Source organism: Mastomys coucha, unplaced genomic scaffold, assembly GCF_008632895.1.
Source record: "Mastomys coucha isolate ucsf_1 unplaced genomic scaffold, UCSF_Mcou_1 pScaffold21, whole genome shotgun sequence".
Lineage (NCBI taxonomy): Eukaryota > Metazoa > Chordata > Mammalia > Rodentia > Muridae > Mastomys > Mastomys coucha.
In genome coordinates, this window is record NW_022196904.1 from 45,645,110 (window position 1) to 45,665,545 (window position 20,436).

General features: G+C 36.1%; 1 protein-coding gene across 2 annotated transcripts in view; it reads left to right on the forward strand.

Annotated features, from left to right (window-relative positions):
* The window catches only part of Luzp2 (leucine zipper protein 2), a 392,186-nt gene that overhangs the window by 282,634 nt on the left and 89,116 nt on the right, over nucleotides 1-20,436 (forward strand). For both annotated transcript variants that reach the window (XM_031386806.1, XM_031386808.1), the window contains exons 6-7: nucleotides 3,374-3,436; nucleotides 8,293-8,355. In XM_031386806.1, the coding sequence (XP_031242666.1) occupies nucleotides 3,374-3,436; nucleotides 8,293-8,355 (126 nt within the window). The remainder of the gene's footprint in view (nucleotides 1-3,373; nucleotides 3,437-8,292; nucleotides 8,356-20,436) is intronic.

Consider the following 20,436-nt stretch of genomic DNA (forward strand, 5'->3'; position numbering starts at 1 on the left):
AACCTGGGAAAGAAGATATTTATTGTAAATAAGAAAACATCTAATAAAAAAAGAGTTATACTCATTTTTTTCTTTAAGAAACTCTATTTCATAAAGACTATTTTAAGGTGTTTTGGTTTTGTGTAGGGGTTGTTTGTCTATTTTGTTGTTGTCTGTTTTTGTCCTTCACCCATGTTGAAGTATCCAAGGACTACTGTGAAATTGTTGGTATCTAGTGAAGACATATTATCCTGGCTGATATTGATTGTGTTTTTACACTGGTATCATGGATTGGAAAGAAATAATTCTGTAATTCTGGATGCTGATATCTAGTGTTGTCGTTGTTGGGTAGGTGTTTTGTTCCTTGGTTTGTTTGGTTGGTTGGTTTGTTTTGTTTTGTTTTGCTTTCTCTGGTTTTAGGAGAACTTGGTAGAAAATTTGGAATTCAAATAGGTGAGACCACTAGGGGTTTCGGGTAAAATGTGTTCCTGACACATAGAAATGGATTTTGGCTGGAGGGGGTGGGAAATTTCTGCCAGAGTAGGGGGAATCAACAAGAGACAGGAAAGCAGGAAGCCCAACCAAGATCTGCTTAGTCCTCTGGGAATAGAGATAGATAATTAGGAGAGGTCAGAGCAGAGGGTCTGCTATTGAGCTGTGATAAGACTGGGAATTGACCATGAGGGAAAGGTGAAGATCTGCATCAGCCCACCTGCTTTCCTATCCAGGGTGTTCTGTGGCTTCCCATGGATTGCCTGCTTAGTTGGGGACAAGAAAAAAAGGTAATGTGTCTGGGGAGGGTAGATAAGAAGGAAAGATTTGTGTGATCTAATGCAGACGGAGATGGGAACATATAAGATGTTCAGCAGGTGGTCTGCTGCAGAAGAGGGGATGAGACTAGACGATTGACTTTAAAAAAAAATAAAACAACAACAAAAAAAACCCAGAAAAGTGAAGATCTGCAGTTAGTTGACCTCTTTCCCTGGTTATTAATAATGAACAAATTTTATCTTTCCACTGTTGTTTGTATATTCTTTAGTTAGCAGATAGAAATAGTAGAGAGATTGCTCAAACAGTATTTTTGAACCACTGCTTTCAAAATTTGTTCTATGCTTCCTGGCAAATAATATATTTTACCTCCATTGTTTGAGCATTTTGTTCTTAACTTCCCTGTCCTGTTGTCTTGTTTTGCTCTGGAAGACATTCCTTCCAGGCTTTGTCTCATACCTACAGTTTTCCTATAAGATGGATAAATCAGGAACCGAGTTTATGCTTAATAAAGGAACTAAAGATCTGTATCCCGTCATGGTGATGTTTTTGTTAGGTAATCTTTTACTGTTGAAGGGAATATTGTTAGCCCAAATGAGTTTTTATTCAAACTGTTGATGTATCTTTATACACAGACTTACATGTATAGGTTTTTAGGTAAATACTTAATAGTATAATATCTTAAGACTCTTCAAAAAGCCTTAGTTTTATTTTACCCTCCCTCTCCCCATACCTAATTAAAACCCTGATTTTCCCATTGCCCAGACCATATCATTTGTACATCTGTCTCCCTCTCTCTATTTTTTTTTTTTTTTGAGACAGGGTTTCTCTGTATAGCCCTGACTGTCTTGGAAGTTACTCTGTAGACCAGGCTGGCCTCAAACTTAGAAATCCTCCTGCCCCTGCCTCCCAAGTGCTGGGATTAAAGGTGTGCACCACCACTGCCCAGCTGTCTCCGTCCCTATTGCTTTCCTGTTTCCCTACATGGCAATGTTTTCTTTTTATTTTCCTCATTTCTGTAGTTACTCCAGAGTCCAAACAAACTGTATAAAATTTTATAAATAAAAATGATTACCTTGTAGGTATTCTCTTTGTCTCTGTCCCTCTCTGTCCTTCCCTCCCTCTCTCCCTCCCTCCCTTCCACCCTTCCTCCCTCTCTTTCTCTCTCCACCCCACCCCCCATTCCTCTCACTTTCTCTTTCTCTCTCCTTGCCTTTTGGTACAAGCAATTGGAATGAAGGTTGTTCTCACTATGTGTAAGAAGAAAATTTCATAAACACTAACAGAAATTGAAATGAGTGTAGACACAGCACAAAGTAGCAGTTTATGCACTAAGACAACTGGCCTGTCGGGCTGTCTGGATTAGGAAGTAACAGCCTAACTTGACTATAGCAGGAATGCTCATTAAGAAAGAATAAAGACTAATATGAAAGTATCAGAATCTCTGTGCTTTGAAAGCTGCCATGTTTACAGTTTCTAATCTCTGTGAGATTTTCAGTGGAAAACAATGAGGCTCTTGTGTTGTATTTTGGATTTTGTTCTGAGGAGTGAGAAGGTAAGAACATGAGGAAAAAAAAAACTGAAACTGACCTTTTAGTGAACTGTCAAATGAATCCTCAAAGGAAGAAAGACAATAAGATTAAAATTTAGAGAGGGGAGTAGTAATATTTCATTTTCATATCGATTTCTCTACACATTTCGGATGGAAGTGAATGGTTGTGAGGCCTATATCTCGATGGTACAGCAGTCCACTAGGATGCTCCAGCCCCATGCTCAGTCTACATCACAACCAGTGACACACAACTCTGGTTGTTTTCATATGACCAGGAAGAGTCAGAGAAACAAATATTTACCTACCAGTGTCTGCCAATGTTTGAAGATTTATGAGGTTAACACGGTCATTTCTGAGGTCTGGCATCAGAACTAGCATTTAAACATGAAGAAACTTTATATGAGAAACCTATCCATAAGTTATGATATTCTAAAACTGGTCTTCAGGGGTAATACAGATGCTTTGTTGAGTGAGTGGCTTTATTGTAATAGAGAAGAAGGTGTCTCTTCTGCAGGTGCCATAGAAGAGATGCTTGCAGAAGATACCATGGAGTGCTGATGTAAAGCAGAGATTATTTTATAAAACTACCTGTAGAAATAAAGAAGTATAAGTAAAGAGAAAGGTTTTAATTTTTTCTTTACATTTTCATATATGCCCATTGTGTGTATGCATCCATGCACATGCATGCATGTGTAAACACATGCATGTGCCTGTGTACATGTGTCATGGTATCCCTGTACAGATCAGAAGACAACTTTGGGGAGCCAGTTTTCTCCTTCCGTCATGTGGGTCTTCTGATCAATCTTAAGTCACCACACTGGGTGACAAGTACCTTGACCTATTTGGCTATATCATTAGCCAAAGTTGTATTGTTTTGAGTGACGATCCTAATATTTATTCATGAAATTTTTAATTGAAAAGTGGTTTTAGAATGAATAATACACTCCTACAAATTCTTTAGATAACATATACCTTTAATCTATGAATCAAACCTAGAATGATATGGCATAATTCACTAAAAGAATTCTTAATAACTGACCACTTTTTCTGTAAAATTCCCTTTCTTTTCCTCAGAATAAAAGTTTGAAAAACAAATTATTGTCAGGAAGCAAGCTGTGTGGGATTCATGCAGAAGAGGTGAGTAAATATGATCTTTTTATAAGTTTAATGACTTAATATTAAATTAAATCTTACATAATCTAAAGAGCTAATAGGTTTTTCTCTAACACAAATGAAAATTCTGAATAGAAAGTAATTTACATTGTATTTTTATATGTATCTAATTATCCCAACATTGCACAAATGAAAAAAATAAAAGTGCATGCAATGAAATGTTCATAAGATGATTTTCTAACTCCTATCTCAATTGTATTGATCAAATCTCCCCCAATAGAACACTACTAGATGCCCACATAATTTTCTTATGCTTTGTGATATCTACCAAAAAAGTTTCTGGGATTAATTTTACCTTATCAAACAAATACATCTGTTTGGTTTTTTGTGTGTTGTTTGTTCGTTTGTTTGGTTGGTATTTCTATGCAGCAAGATTGTATCATATATTACTCAAAGAGCTACAAACATTATTCTGAGTAATATATATCTAACCACAGTAGTCAGTTTATCTAGTTCTGACCTGATCCTAAGATTAGAACCAAAACTAATAGGGATTATTAAAGATAGTAGTAGAGTAATGTTGAAGTTTACAAGTAAGTATAATTAAAAGAGAAGAGACAAGAATCTCTGTGTCCCAGGTGCACTTAGAAAACATGTATAAAGACAAATTGCACATGAAAAAATCCCATGAATGATAAGGAATAGACGTGTAGGCTTTTCCATTCCAGGAAGACCTGATGCCTATGAAGGAAGAAAGCTTACTAAGAGTGGCTGTAAACTGCTCAAACAGATCCATCATTGTCTAAGTACGATATTACCTCACCTCCCCTTTGTCCTGAATCCCTTTCTGGTCACCTAGGGTCATTGTCAGCTAGGATAGTGATTTTGATGGAGGCCTGAGCCATGTAAGACTCTATCTCAAGAAACACAAAAATAAATAATATCTGGGTAAAAAGCTACACTATACAACAATGAATATTTTGCTAGGATCCCCACAAAATTCAAGTTCATGAGAGAAGGGATCACTAGAGACATCGCTTGTGTTTAGAAAATTAAATAGTAAAATTAAATAATCCCTACATTTGTAGTTTACCCTGTTCATTCAAGAATGTTTATAGTTTCCCTCAGCTCATTGAAAATTAAATATCATTTGTTCATTGCTACGTTCCTTATATTATTTCCTTAATAGTTGAAATGCAGTAAGTTCACATAATTTATTCATTTTTCCATAGCTTGTTAAATATTTATAGAACAATAGTAGAGCTTAATATTCTGGGTAACAAGGGAAATGTTTACACTATCACAACAGTATTTTAAAGCAATACTGTTTTGTGCAAATAACAAAAATTTTGTGCAAAATTTTATTATTTGATTCATCATCATTATTCAAAAGAAAATGACAATCTTCTTGACTGAAAAGAAGCTGAAAGGAGCTCACCATCTGAGTCACCGACTCTCAACACTAGACCCACGCGGGAATGAAAGGCGCTGTGATTTGGCATAGAAGAGCATGTGCTATGACTTTTCCTGGAGAGATATGAACAAATGTGTATTCACTGCACATAGGGCACTAGAAACAGAATGAATAAAAGTGGCGGCATCACTAAAATCCTCACCAGAGCAAAGCAACACCTAGAGAAAGCTACATCTCTGGCCACGATGCATATTGAAGACAGCTTAGTGGCTTAAAGATTCCCTTCCACCCAGCAATTACTGCTGTTTATATGACTTTACTGAGGCTGCCAAGAATCTTCTGAAGTCCTGGGATTCCTGAGCCTGGTGAACAATCATTAGCTTCCCCAGTCTTGGGAGCCTCCCTCCTCCCTCTAAGAGCTGTTTCAATTCAGAGGAAACAGTTGTATAACAAACATTAAAAACAGAAAATACTATCAACACCATCTGCCATCACTGCCGCTATTATTTCATAAAAGGAAAGCTATTTGAACATAAATCTGTAAGATGGAATCTCAGATTAGACAGTTGTCTCCTAAATGAGACTAAGGAGCTAAAATGTTCCTTCATGGCTGCCTACAACCTCCCCATCATTTTCTTCTAGCTGTTCTTATTATTCCCAGTTTTAATTAGCCCATGCACATGCAGACTCTATGATCTTCATGATCTGAAAATTTTTAACTTTTTTTTATTATATGTTTTCTTTATTTATAATATCTCCTTTCCCAGGTTCTCCTCCAAAAAATAAAATAAAATAAAATAAACAAAAACAAAAACAAACTCCTGTTCCCTCCCCCTTTCCCCTGCTCTCCACCCCGCCCATCTGGCATTCCCCTATACTGGGGCATAGAGCCTTGGCAGGGCCAAGGGCCTCTCCTCCCATTGATAACCGACTAGGCCATCCTCTGCTATACATATGCTGCTGGAGCCCTGAGTCCCCCCATGTGGACTCTTTGGTTGGTGTTTTAGTCCCTGGGACCTCTGAGAGTACCAGTTAGTTCATATTGTTGTTCATCCTAAGGGGCTGCAAACCCTTCAGCTCCTTGGATCCTTTCTCTAGCTCCTTCATTGGGGACCAATTATCTATGTAATAACAGTAAAGTTACTGTGATACCAAATGTTATATCATTTGTTAGAAGCTTCTTTCTTTTGATTATTTAGTGAACTTAAATATTGCTAACCAGCTAAAACAGTATGTTATATGGGTCAAATTAGCATGCACTTCACAATAGATAGATTTCTTCAGATGTATATGTTTTTGTATAATCTTTGTAAAAACCTCAGAAAGGATTTTGCTTATTCATGTACTGATAATTATGTCTGGGCTGTGAAATGCAGATGACATGAGAGTATAAACAATTCATGTTATCTTCATGATAACAAAGTCCAAGAAAACTACCATGATGTGGTTACTAAATGCAGAAAAATATGGGGAAAAATCTCGATTTAATTCCAGTTTTATCTACTAAAATCATTATCAAGAAGCACTTTAAATATTGATGGTTATAATGAAAAGATTAAATCCATAGTTCTATGTAAAATAGGTTGTAAATGGATATCACAAATGGTTAAAATTAGTCCTTTGTCATTTCTGAGAAATAAAGCACCAATTATCAGGCAGAATGAAGATGGCATTGGACAGGTCATAGAAATACATATGATGTGCAGTTATGGTCCCACCAACGCTTATCAACACTATGTAAAAGGAAATCTGCTTCTGTGCAAGATTCTTTAGCTTAGCTAAGAGTCCTGACTATCAGACGGAGATAGGATTGTCCTTTACTAAATGAGTGGCATAAGTACTTACAGCCATGTAAATCAGAGTCATCATAGAAGACAATTTAGTCTGAAGCTAGTCTCTGAACCTGTATTCATTATTTTGGAACACTTGAGAAGCCTTGAAAGAGAACGTTGTAGGACCTATCAATTCCAAAGTAAAGGTTCCAGAGGTTGAAGAGTCACATGTAAATGTTCTTTATTAAGAGCCACTGACAATCCTATGTTCTCACTAGTAAACTTAGTTCTTCTTAACATAGGACGTTTCACACTCACTGCCTCTAATGAAGAAAGGATAACTTTTGATAGGCATGAAATACTTTTATAAACAAACAAGCAAACAACATAACTTCACACAGTTAGCCCTGTTACCAACTTCCTTTTAAAGACATGTTCTTTTCATTTATTTACAATCTATTCACATCACTTCCCTTTTCCTTTCCTCCCTCATGTTTTTCCAGTGCTCCTGAGCTCTGCTCCCTCTCCAATTCACAGTCTATGCTTTTTATCATTATTTTTACATAAGCATATAAAATATATAAATACAGTCCTTTGAGCCTGTTGAGTGCTGTCTGCATGTATATGTTTTTAGGGCGAACAACTTGGCATTGGATAACCAATTTGAGGGCTCACTCCTAGGAAAGACTAATTTTCCTCTCCATCCTGGAATTAGGTCTGGGGTTCAAAAGGATTTGTTTATGCTATCATAGTTGCAGTGAGTCCATAAGTAATGCTGTCCTGAACCAGATCACAAATTTTCACATAATTTCAGGTCATACAGCATGTTAATCTTCACGTTATTTTGAGTTTAGGATGTATGTAAGAAAATAATGACTATTCGTATGTTTTGTACATTTACCCATGCTCATTTGTATATGTTCATGGGTGTATATGCCCATGTGGACGTTTCTCCCCATCTGAAATATGAGGATGCATTATTTCAATAATAGAAACTCAGTGAACTGAAGTACTCACATTTAATATTGGTAACTGCATACATAGTTTTCTTCTCTGGCTTAAAGATGAATTATCACAATACAGATAAATGCAATATGTCTATTTAATTTTAGTTTTAAGAAGCAATGTGTCACTTGGAGCAATTGAGTTTGTTTAACATTTTTATATTTATAATGACCCTGCTAAATGTGCTTATCTCTGCAACCCAGTTGAATCATAGAATTTGGCATTCTGTACATTTGTTTGATGATCTCCATTGGAAATACAGAGAATTTAAACCTGGCCATCCATTTATACTTACCTATCACTGATCTTAAAATAATAATTAAATAAAAACAGAGACAACTGCATTTACACATCACAATGCATTTGCCATTTAAAATTAGTTTGTTTACCATGCCTTAATTACAGATATTTTGTATGTCTGGTATAGAGTAGAAGACAGAAAGTTTATTTAAGTAACATCTTTGAAAACATACATTTTTGAACAGACCATGAATTCTTGCTTCCTGACCTAGATATCTGCATGGCTGATGCCAAAACTAAGTTTAGTCTTCTCTGTTGATTATCCAAATTATAGGATTCCATTTCACTAGGCTGAAATATTTATTCCTGTGCAATGTGAAAAAATTCAAAACTTCAGGATTGAGAATACAAGTGAACATAAGCACTAATGCATATCTCTACTTTTACAGTCTAAAAAAATCCAAGCCCAGCTGAAAGAGCTCCGTTATGGGAAGAAAGACTTGTTGTTTAAGGTAAACATCTTTCCTGTTTCCGCTCCAAAATGCTGGCCCAACATCTCAGCGCCAAAAATATTTCTTGAACTAATTGTAATTGCTAGACTGTCTAATGAAGAATTGGTCTTGGCTGAGTTTGAGTTTCCTCTATATTCTTACATCTCAATTAAAGACTATAGGTCCACTTGTTGTCAAAGGAAGATTTGATTCTAATATAGTTAAAGCTCCTGTAGGTCATTATTGTTGTTAAGAATTTAGATGAATTGTCTTTGCTAGATTTCCATAAAATAGAGGATATTTTGAGAAATTTTCGACCCATACATTTTACTGGTGACCTTGCAATCTTAGCAAAAGTTTACTGACACATTCAATCCCAGGTCTATCTAATCAACATCTGAACTTCAGAAATCTGAATCCACTGAGAATGTGAAGAGATGACTGTCTACCCTTGGGGATTCTCAGTTCTGAATTCCTGGTCTTCATGAACATTATCTTCTATCACAGGAGACTTTGCAGATGTGACTAAATTACAGATCTTCACAGGGACAGATTAGGTTTGTTATCACTGATTTAAATACTTTGGTCTTTTTACCAATGAAGCAAGAAAGTCAAAAGAGGAGCATATGTGCTCATAGAATTTGAAAAATAAAGGATAAGGGAGTGATTTCCCCAGTTTCCTTGAGTTAACCTCATGGCATTCATTTCATAATTATTATCTTGAAAACTATAGAACATTTTGTCTGAGTAATTAAGTTCATGAGAATTCCTTACAGCACCAAAATCAAATTAGCCTGTTCATTCTCATCCAGACACAGAGAATAAAGGCCCTTGACTTGTGTTCTTTATCTATCTGCTTTATCACCTGCAGTACTGGGATAAACATTTAGGCTTTTATAAGTAGGTATAATAATATGTCAGCAAAATAAGATTAATTATATATAATATTTACTTCTTAACACATTTTAACTCTAATGATCACCTTAAATGAAAATTTGAATGTTACTTTTACTGATATAAATATTTTACTAAGTGTGGAAGTGAAGTGATTTTTATTGAGAACAGAGAAATGATGGAGTTCAGTGCTGCACTTACTCTGAGCGTTAGAATCAGAGGAAATGTACTGATTGTGTCAACTGGTATTTGTATGTAGCACATGATCCTGGCACATTGTGACATATGCTCTTTTTGCCTTTGATTTGTGCCCTCTAATCAACAGTCCCCAGAGCCCTAAGAAAACATCTGGACCCGTCAGACATGAAGCTCCAAATGGCTGGAGAAAATGGTCATTGTTTATGAGCAATTTCAATAGAGAATAAACAACTCTGTGTAAATGTGATTAAATAAAGAACACGATGTCATAACTGATTAAGGGACACTCAGAAGGGCTTATCTGTGCCACATCCCTGAAGTTTTTCTGGCATACGTCCATACTGAGGCTTGGCCTCTCCCCTCTGGAATGTTACATCTTCTATGACCTGTGATTAGCCTCTGTAGATCAGTGTCCTTAGAGTTATCACTTCAAAAATTCATAGAGGACAGTGGTTTTTGTTTTGTTTTGTTTTGTTGGATATTTTATATATTTACATTTCAAATGTTATCCCCTTTTCCCAGTTTCCCCTCCTCAAACCCCTATCCCAGTTAGCTAAATGAATTTTGAGGCCATGTTGCTTCTATGTAAAACATAAAACATGAATATCTTCAGTTACACTACTAATGTGATAGATAATAGACAGATAGATTGATGGATTGATAGATGATAGACAGTAGATAGATAGCTACAAATATTTTAAAAGATCACATGTATCTTTTACTAAATGTGATGACATGTACATTTTTAGTAGTTATATTAGTTTCTCCAATATGTATACTAATATCCAAATATTAAAATTAACTGAAAGCTCAAGATTTATTTTTAACAATTTTGGGGCCAGAATCCAATCCTGAAGATATAAAGAGAGTTACATATAAAGTCATGATTTTTATGTAAAAATTCTGGATGCATTCTCGTGCATTTGTTAAAAATCTTTTACTGTGCAAGTGTTCTGCATCAGCTACAGAGGAGTCTGTTCTACCCAAGGCCTTCTTGCTTAATGAGGATTGTGAAGCCCATAAGTCCATTTCAGTGAGGGTTTGGAAATACCTGCAATTGTTCATAAGTTTATAGATTTGCTCAAGGCATCTTTTTCTTGTGGGGAGCAATAAAATGGACCAGTTTGTTATTAAGTATTTTGAAAACGTAGACATTTAGGAAGTATTGTGTGTGTGGAAGCTTGTCTTCCATTCTGAATTGTCCTTTTTGCATACAGGAACTCTTTCTAGTTGCTTGTGTGTATAAGTCATGGTGGGAATACAAGTCGATATCACAATGCTGGGTCTCAAACTACATTATAAATTCTATTATGTTTGTGTTTGACCCCATTTCATGCTGTGCGCACTCTGGATATTGCTGATAACTCTTTTATCCTTTCCTGTTGTCTTCCTACTTAACCCCGAACTCTCATTCCAAAATTTTATACAGTTTCCAAACCTCACTCATAGCTGGCTCTCAGATGTCAAGCTTTATGCCATGCCTCTGTAAAATGTAAATATTTAGTGTATGCAGTATGGTGCTTCCTCATCAGTGTGTCTCATCGCGGTAATGGAAATTGAATGCTGTTGTACAGGCACGATAGAATAGTTGCTGCTGTTAAGCCTGTAACATTTCTGGATGTTACCAAAGGTAGTCAAAGTAAAGACAGTACTTCCCTTTGGGTCTGAGGGTTAGGTGAGCCTACATTTGTTGCTTTACCGTTACATACTCCTGTTCTGTCCATTGTGGAAAGTTTATGCCTTGGCCTCCCAATCAGCCTCCCCCCTGAGAAGAGCCTGTAATTTACACTAAATTAAGGTGATTCCATATTTCTTGGTATATAAGGAGCAGTTGGGTATCGTGAATCTCTTGGGAAAAATCATTTCCTTTCAGGATTCTCTGGAGGTACTCCAGATCCAACTATGTGCACAGCTGCACAAGGTCACATGAACTGCTATGTGGTGTAAGAGTTCCTGTAAGCATAATGTTTACTCATCCTACTTTTTGCTTCTTACTCTGAAAAGTAAATACATAAATACTAGTCATAGGTTATTTTAGTGTCTGAAATTATAAACCAAAAGTCACATCACATTTTAGGTGCATGGTTGAGCATCCTGAGGAGAGCACAGATCTCATTTCTAGTAGATACCTTCCTCAGATATCTCCACTCTCCAGATAAAACAGAAAAATACCATAAAGTGAAAGAAATCTAAAAACATTCATGGACTCTGCACTTTCTGTGATTTTTAAAGAGTCTTTTTTGCCTATCCCTTATCCTAATGGCAATGAAACCAGCATCAGAGGACAGAACCAAATGGCTGTCCTTTGAATGCTCTTTCAGCAACATCATTAGATGTTTATCCTTTGTCATGACAGGAGACATTTCAGATCCACATGTGGGCTAGTGATGCCCAACTTTAAACCTCGTACTCTGGATGCAGTAGCAGGCAGATCTCTGTGAGTTTCCACCCGCCTTTGTCCACATATCTAGTTCCATGGTTATATAGTGGGACACTGTCTCAGAAAACAAAGAAATGAAGCCAAATCTGCATTTGTAAATATCCTTGATTTTGTTCATATAAAATTAATATTATTTATTCATTTACAGAGCTTTTTGTTAACCTATGCATAATAAAAGAGAGGATAACTACCTCTTAAGATAATTGAATAAAAAGTTGAGCCACAGACATAGCACTTTGTAAAAAGGAGAGAAAGACAACTGTAAATTTCATCCCTGATAGGACTGCAAGTTCAGACTTCATAGGAAATGTTCACTGGGGGTCTTTACCAGTGATAATACAAGCAGGAGAATAATTAGGCCTCGATTTACCTTACTAAAAAAAGTGTATTTTGGGTAAGCAGTCCCAGAATGCGTGTGTGGAAAAACAAGTTACATCCGTTACTGGTTTCACATATACATGTGAAAGAGAGTAGACTCTCCACAGAAGATGCTCCTGTGAACACTACCTGCTTCAGCTTCCTCAGAACTCAGGCTGATCACACTGAGAGCCCATCTCTGATTACATATACTTACCAATTACTATCTACAACATTCCAAAGCACAGGTCGTTTTTCTTTCCTGAAATTTTGTTGGAAAGTTGTCTTCTACTTCTGTTACACTTGCTGTTCCCACTGAGCTACTGCACTTCATCAATAACCTTTTGTGCAGGTCTCTATTCCAGGTCCTTCTTTACCCTCTGTTTCTGTCTATACTTTCTGTTTTAGATACTTCCAGCCCTGAGGTTTCTTTAGATGAAATATTCCTGGTTTCAATCAAGAGTAGAGCTAATTCCTTAGTTATTGTGAAACAGTTGAATGCATGGTTCCCTGCCTGATGGGAGAAGACATCAGAGACGACTCAGGTGACTGAACTATGCCACTCAGCTGGAAGTCGGAAACTGCATATACATATATGTCTGTGTGTATATGTATGTGTAAATTACATATTATATACAATATATAATAGTATAGTGTGTATATTATAATGTTATATAATATATAATTATATATACGTAAATTGTATACAAATATATAAATTATAAATTTACAACTTATATTATATTTAAATCATATGTATATAATTTAAATTATATAGATATTATAAATTAAAATATAAATTATAAATATATAACATATATACTATATTATATACATCACATATATAATCTTATATCATATATTTGTGTGTGTGTATATATATATATATATATATCTTTTAACCCAGTCATTTAGTTTGTACAGTTTTAAAATTAACAAGTCACATGACTTCCAGACATTCCTACTCAGCCTCCAGAAAAGGATATGTAAGCCTTCCTCCAGGACAGAAGTATCTACATTCCATGTATGATATGATACTCTGTACAGGTAACTTTCAATATTCTGTGTAGGAATTTGCACTTAATCCCATTTCTTTCAACACAAGAGAAGTACACAATACAAAAAAATAAAATAAACTGGCAGAGAAATAATATGCAAGTCAGACTACACCAATCACCAATAGCTATATGAAAGTTAATCTATGAATTACCATCATCTAATGAATACATGCCACGGACCGGCCAGTCCGGGCCTCCCTCAACCCGTGGGGGAACAGGGTCCTAGTCAGGTAGACAAGGCATTGGCGAAGAAATGACAAAAAGAAACAGACACAAGGGAGTGCTGTAACTGAGTGTCATTTGTACAAAGTAGAAATCAGGCTTATATGATATACAGAAAACAGGGCATACTACAAAAGTCACATAGGCAGGAGATGGCTACATCAAGGTCAGTGAGAACAAGCTGCCAAGTGCAAGGCGGAGGAGCAGTGGTGTCCTTCTTCTTGGGCTGGGTTGTTCTGGCAGCCCCAAGATAAACTCTCAGGGTCTGTCTGAAGCAAGTAGCTGAAGGTTATATTTCAGCACTCCTTGGCTATAACATAAACAATTAGTGGGGGAAGCCCTACAACTTCTAACTTCTCACTGGCAGTAAAACAGTTTTTCTTTCTGTGTGAGACTTTTCTGATAATAAGTGCCTAACTGTTGTTTCTGACTCTTGAGATGCCCCGTCTGGTAAGACAGCTTCTTAGTAAAAATTCCCAGCTAATTACAACTAGGAAATCTAATAGGATTATTGAAGCACTGTGAAGGCCAGGAAATAATGTTCAATCTCAGTGTTAGCTATAATGAAATATTTCTTAGGGCACCTTTATGCCTGAATAAAGAAAGCACACAGATCTCTTCACACACTTAGCAGAGATCAATCTGGAACGTGTCTGAGTTAGCAGATGTCAGCGACTAGGCTAGCTCAGGAGACAGACTCCCTTTGGAGTCATAATGCCTCTTGTCCATTATCAGGTTTTAACCCTGCTACTGTAGACCTACTGGGGTAGACAAGTGCGTGCAGCAAATACACACAAATGTCTGCTTGTCCAGTATACTTAATTTTATGTGGATAAAATCATACACAGGTGAAGGAGGTCATCTTTTCTTTTTTAACTCTGCCATATACTTATAAACTGAGTCTGTGAAACCACATGCTGAATATCAGTTTCTGTGTCAGGAAAAAAAACAGGTAACATTTAAACATACACACTTGAAAATTACTTCTGAAAACGTAATGTCATTCAGTATTAAAATGCATATCTCAAAACATTTTATAATCTCTTCAAAAGATTAGACTAGTAAATTATTTTATAAATCCCTAAAGTCTATTAAAATGTTATTATTACAAATATCTCTCTGAATATTTTTACAGAGAATAAACTGTTTAGCTCTGTATTATAGCACCTCACATTTCTTCCTGTACTAAAATTGTTTAAATTAAGTATATTGTAGAAAACAGTGAACACACATTATTATATCAATGGCATCACTTGCTGTGAACCTTGTAATCGCATGCTGCTTGAATTTCAGTGTCTTAGACTATAAGACATCAATAGCAATTAAGCACTCTAATAGATTTCTGGTTAGATTCTGGGTGTTTTAATAACAATACTCAGGCTTTAGGCAAACTAAACCAAGATGCATTATTGAATGTTTACAAATTTTACATACTAAAAAACTATAACCTAGCAGGTGTGGCAGTGCCTTAGCATTCTGTATTTCTGAAAAGCCCAAAGTTACAGCTGATTCTTAAAGTCTATGACACTCACTTTAAATTAGAGGTCCCAGCAGTCATTTCGTCTATTCTGGTGGCATTTAATTTTTTAAAATTTTTCTTACTTTTAGAATACCCTAAACATTTACAGAGTTAAAAGAACCATTAATTGAAATTGGGCCACCTGCATTTGGTGTTAGCAGTTCCCTTGATTAACTGTTATTGCCTTCTGAAGAGGTACTGTCATAGGATTGCATGGGTACACTTCACAGAAACTTTTATGTGCTTAGGTCATTGTGAGAAGACAGAACCCTACACACTTTGAGATACATGAGGCTAGTGCCATGGTAACATACTACAGTTTAAACTTAATATTTATTAGGCATATGCTAAATCAATTTCCTACACTGTGGAGTACCACCAATTTTTTCTTGCTGAAATATCCTCATGTTTATCCTGCTGATAGTGGAGGATTTCCCAGGAAATCATAACGTATGTGCAGCCAGGTGTTATGCTGTTATTGAGAGAAGAGGAAGCTTCCAAGTCAATTCGATGTTAGGATCACATTATCTTGTACATCATTTCCCTTAAAGGAAATAGCATTTTGCTGGTGTGGTGGTGCTAGTTGCATGTCTGTACTTCCATCTATTCTTAATTTTTTAAAAAAAGTTTTCACTAGTACAGTTGATACATTTTAATAGGAAGAGAACAAAAGTAAAACACCTTGTGAGGTCTTTCTGTTGATTATTGATTTTTTTTTAAATAGCTAAGATATTTTGGAATCCCTTGGTCCAGTACTTGTGGTGTGAATGATTAGAGAAAAGGATTTGGTAATCAGGAACTTTATAAATACTTCAGAATTAGTTTTATACAAGGGTCAGCTTGGATTAGACCTTGGAGGCATTATACTGATGCTACAAAGGTGCTTGAAAGTATTTATAGAGAAGAAATTGAAATAATAATAATAATAATAATAATAATAATAATAATAATAATAATAATAGAGCCAAGGGAGTACCTTCTATACTGAGGAAGAAACCCAACCTAGAGTATGAATTTGAATCATTTTGTGAACAATGGTAGGAAGTGTTGAAAAGCACTGTGGTCATGAAGAGACTCAGGGCAAAGGTTAGGGAGAGATTTTAAAATGTAATCAAGAGGGACATTGAGAAAGACATGTTTAAAAATATCTGTAGAGAAAGGGGAAATTTCTCTTTTTATGAGAAAAAACTAAACATCAAAAAGTCATAAATAAAAACTTTAAACAAGAACTTCATATTCCCAGCAACACCACTTCTACAGCTATACAAGGAAAGAGAATCACTATGTTGAAAAATGAAGATTCAATTCTGGTGCTCACAGCACACGCTATCATCATGGTATTTTACAATAATTTACTTATTAAGACATCAAAGTCTGATGGTTGGCTGCTAGCATCCATGTCTGTATTGGTCAAGGGCTGGCAAGATCTCTCAGTGAATAGCCATACCAGGCTCTAGTCAGCAAGCGCTTCTTGGAATCAGCAATAGGTCTGGTGTTTGCAGATGGAAATGATTAGATTGGGGCTGTCTCTGCGTGGCTTTTCCTTCAGTCTGTGCTCCACTCTTTGTCCCTGAATTTCCTTTAGACAGGAACAATTCTGAGTTAATTTTTTTGAGATGGATGGGTGGTCCCACTCCTCAACTGGGGCCATTCATAACCAGTGGATGTGGTCTGTACAGGTTCTCTCTCCCCTTTCTTGAGTAGTTCAGCTAACATCATCCCAGTTGGGTCCTAGGAACACCTTGTTTCCCTGCCATCTGGGACTTTCTAGTAGCTACCCCAGTTCCCCATACCCCACTGCTACACACCTCAGTTCAATTGCCTGACCCTCTGTACTTCTCCCCCATCTCCTCCCACACCTGATACTGCCCCCTTTTTCCCTCCCCCTCCTCTCTACCACCCAAATCCCTCCCTCCTTTTACCTTCTGTGATTGTTTTGTTCCCCCTTCTAAGTAGGACTGAAGTTTTTTAATCTTCCTTCTTGAGCTTCATATGATCTGTCAGTTGTATTGAGGCTATTCTGAGCTTTTGGGCTAATATCCACTTATCAGTGAGTGGATACAATGTGTGTTCTTTTGTGATTGGGTTACCTCACTCATATTTTGTAGTTGCATTCATTTGCCTGTGAATTTCACGAAGTCATTGTTTTTAATAGCTGAGTAGTGCTCCAGTGTAAATGTACCACATTTCCTGTATCCATTCCTCTGTTGAGGGACATCTGGGTTGTATCCAACTTCTGGTTACTGAGTTAGGGGAAGGACTGAATGAGCTGAAGGGAATTGCAACCCCATAGGAAGAACAAAATAGCAACTAACCAGACGCCCTGAGTTCCCAGGGACTAAACCACCAACCAAAGAGTACACATAGAGGGACCCATGGCTCCAGCAGCATTATGTAGCAGAGGATTGCCTTATCTGACATCAATGGGAGGGAAGCTCCTTGATCCTGTGAAGGGTAGGGATATGCTAGGGCATTGAGGTGAGAGTGGATAAGTGAGTGGGTGGAGGAGTCTACTCCTAGAGGTAGGGGGAGGGGAAGGGATGGAGGTTTGTGAAGGGGAAACTGGAAAGGGAACAAAATTTAAGATATAAATAAATAAAATAACCAATAAAAAAATCCCAGAAGACAGAATCATTACTATGCATAACTCGAAGGCAAGATCAGAGACTGAGCTAGAGAACATGCTAACTCAAAAGTCTTTTACAATAGAATATGCATGAGTAAAAGGAAGAGAGAAAAAACATTGATAATATAGAAGCATTGTAGGCATAAAATAGAAAAAATACCTTATAATCTAATATTTCCTTTTTCTTCCTAATAAGAAATTTAATGAGGATGAAAATTTTATTGCTACTCAATGGACTATAAAACTTTTCTCATAACCCAAGTAATAGGGTATATTAGTCAAGGTTCTCTAGAGGAACAAAGCTGTTAGAATGAAAACACAGAGAGTGAGAGTGGGGTGGGGGAAGAGAGATTGATTTATTGAAGTGTGTTACAGGCTAGTTCAACAATGACTTTTTACCAATAGAAAGTCCAAGAATCCAGTATTTGTTCAGTCCACAAGGCTGAATCTCTCACTCAGCTGGTCATCAATACACACTGGAATCTTGAAGAATCTACAATACAAGTAAAGGAATGAACTTGCTGACAAGAATGAGTACAAGCAGACAAAGAGAGAGCAAGCTTCCTTTTTCCATGCTCTTTATTTAGGGGGACACCAGTACTTATGGCCCAGATTTTAATCTTTATTTTTAAATAAAATTATAGATATTAATCTTTAATTTTAATTAGCTGGGTCTTCCTACCTCAAGTAATTCAAATTAAAGATAGGTCTTCTCACTTCAAATTATTTAATTAAGAAAAGTATTTCAAAGGTGTACCCATTTAGTTAATTCCAGATGTAGTCAAGTTGAAACCAAGAATAACCATCACACAGGAGGTATCTAGGAAACTTTTACTTCTTTTAGGTATATTCCAAGTTTGTGTTTTACTTGCAGCTGGGCTGCTCTCTTCATCATAAACCTGAAAAGGAACAAAGATAGCTCAGTGTTTAGAAGCAGAGACTCTTGATCACCCTCCTGTGTGTGATACCATAATAGTTACAGTATGAATTTGAACATAGGAGATTTTTTTGTTCTCAACTACAAAATGGTAGTAATAGTAGCTTTTACATCAAACAGTTATTCTGAGAATATGATGAATAAATTGTCAGCTCGTTCTCCTGTCTAGCACATAAGCAGAGTAAGTATTAGCTTTTATTGGTTGCAAACATGACCTTTACCTTTAGATGAAAAGAGAGAGAGAGAGAGAGAGAGAGAGACAGACAGACAGACAGACAGACAGACAGAGACAGAGACAGAGACAGACAGAGAGACAGAGACAGAGACAGAGACAGAGAGAGAGAGAGACAGAGACAGAGACAGACAGAGAGACAGAGACAGAGACAGAGAGACAGACAGAGAGAGAGAGAGAGTCAAAAATTCATGCAATTCATTGTTCTGGGGCTTAGATTAAACCCAGAATTTTTCTTCTTTTGAGAGAGTTATGTAATCTCACTTGGAATTTTCCAAAATTGTTATCATACTACAAGAATAATAACTGAACCAAGTAGTTGTTCAATAAATACAAGCTGTCTTCTTTTTTATTAATCATTTTATGTATTTGCATTTCAAATGATATCTCCCGTCCTGGCTACCCTTCAACAAAGCTCCATTCAATCTCCCCTCTCTCCCTTCCCCTTTACCTCTATGAGGGTGCTCCTCTACACACTTACCCACTCTCCCCTCAGAGACGTGAAGTTCTTGTCATACAAATCTACCACTTGCTTGGTTAGAGTGACACTAAAATATTTTATATTCTTTGTGACTATTATGAAGGGTATCTTTTCTGTGCTTTGTCTCTAAGCCCACTTATTCATTGAGTGGAAGAAGGCTACCAATGTGTTTGAGTTAATATTTTATCCAGCCACTTTGATGAAGTTGTTTATCAGCTGTAGGAGTTCTCTGGTAGAATTTATGGGATCGCTTATGTATACTATCATAATCTGCAAATAGTGATATCTTGAATTGTTTCTTTTCAATTTGTATCGCTTTGATCTCCTTTTGTTATCTAATTGCTCTAGCTAGAACTTCAAGTTCTATATTGAATACATAGAAGGAGAGAGAGCAGCCTTGTCTTGTCACTGAATTTTGTGGGATTGCTTCAAGTTTCTATCTATTTAGTTTGAGGTTGGCTACTGGTTTGCTGTATATTACTTTTATTATGTTTAGGTGTGGACTTGACTTCCTGATTTCTCCAATATTTTTAATATGAATGGGATGTTGTCAAAGGATTTTCAACATCTAATGAAATGTTCATGTGTTTTTACTCTTTAGTTTGTGTGTATAGTGGATTACATTGAAGGATTTCTGTGTATATTGAACCATCCCTGCATCCCTGGCATGAAGCATACTTGATTGTAGTGAATGATCATTTTGATGTTCTTAGATTTGATTTTCGAGGATTTTATTGAGTATTTTTTTCTAAACTTTTATTGCATTATGATGAGAAAAGTTACATGATTTTAATTTATCTGAATTTGTTAACATTTAAAAACATATTTTAATTAAATAGACTTGAATCATTCTTCTTTCCCTTTTGTACCACTGCTCCTGCCATAGACCCCCTTCAATACCTACAATATCTTTTTTGTCATATTCCTTAAAATGTATAAAATCTTATAACAATAAAAATAAGTATTATAAAAGTTGTTTGATATAAAACAACAATCAGTTTAACAGTCTTATGTAGATACTCATCTACAGCAATAGTGAAAATGCATTTCTCTCAAAATAAATTTTAAACAACTCTAAACATATTAGCTGTATACTTAAAAATAATACATCACTACTAGTATTTTCTTAAATGAACAT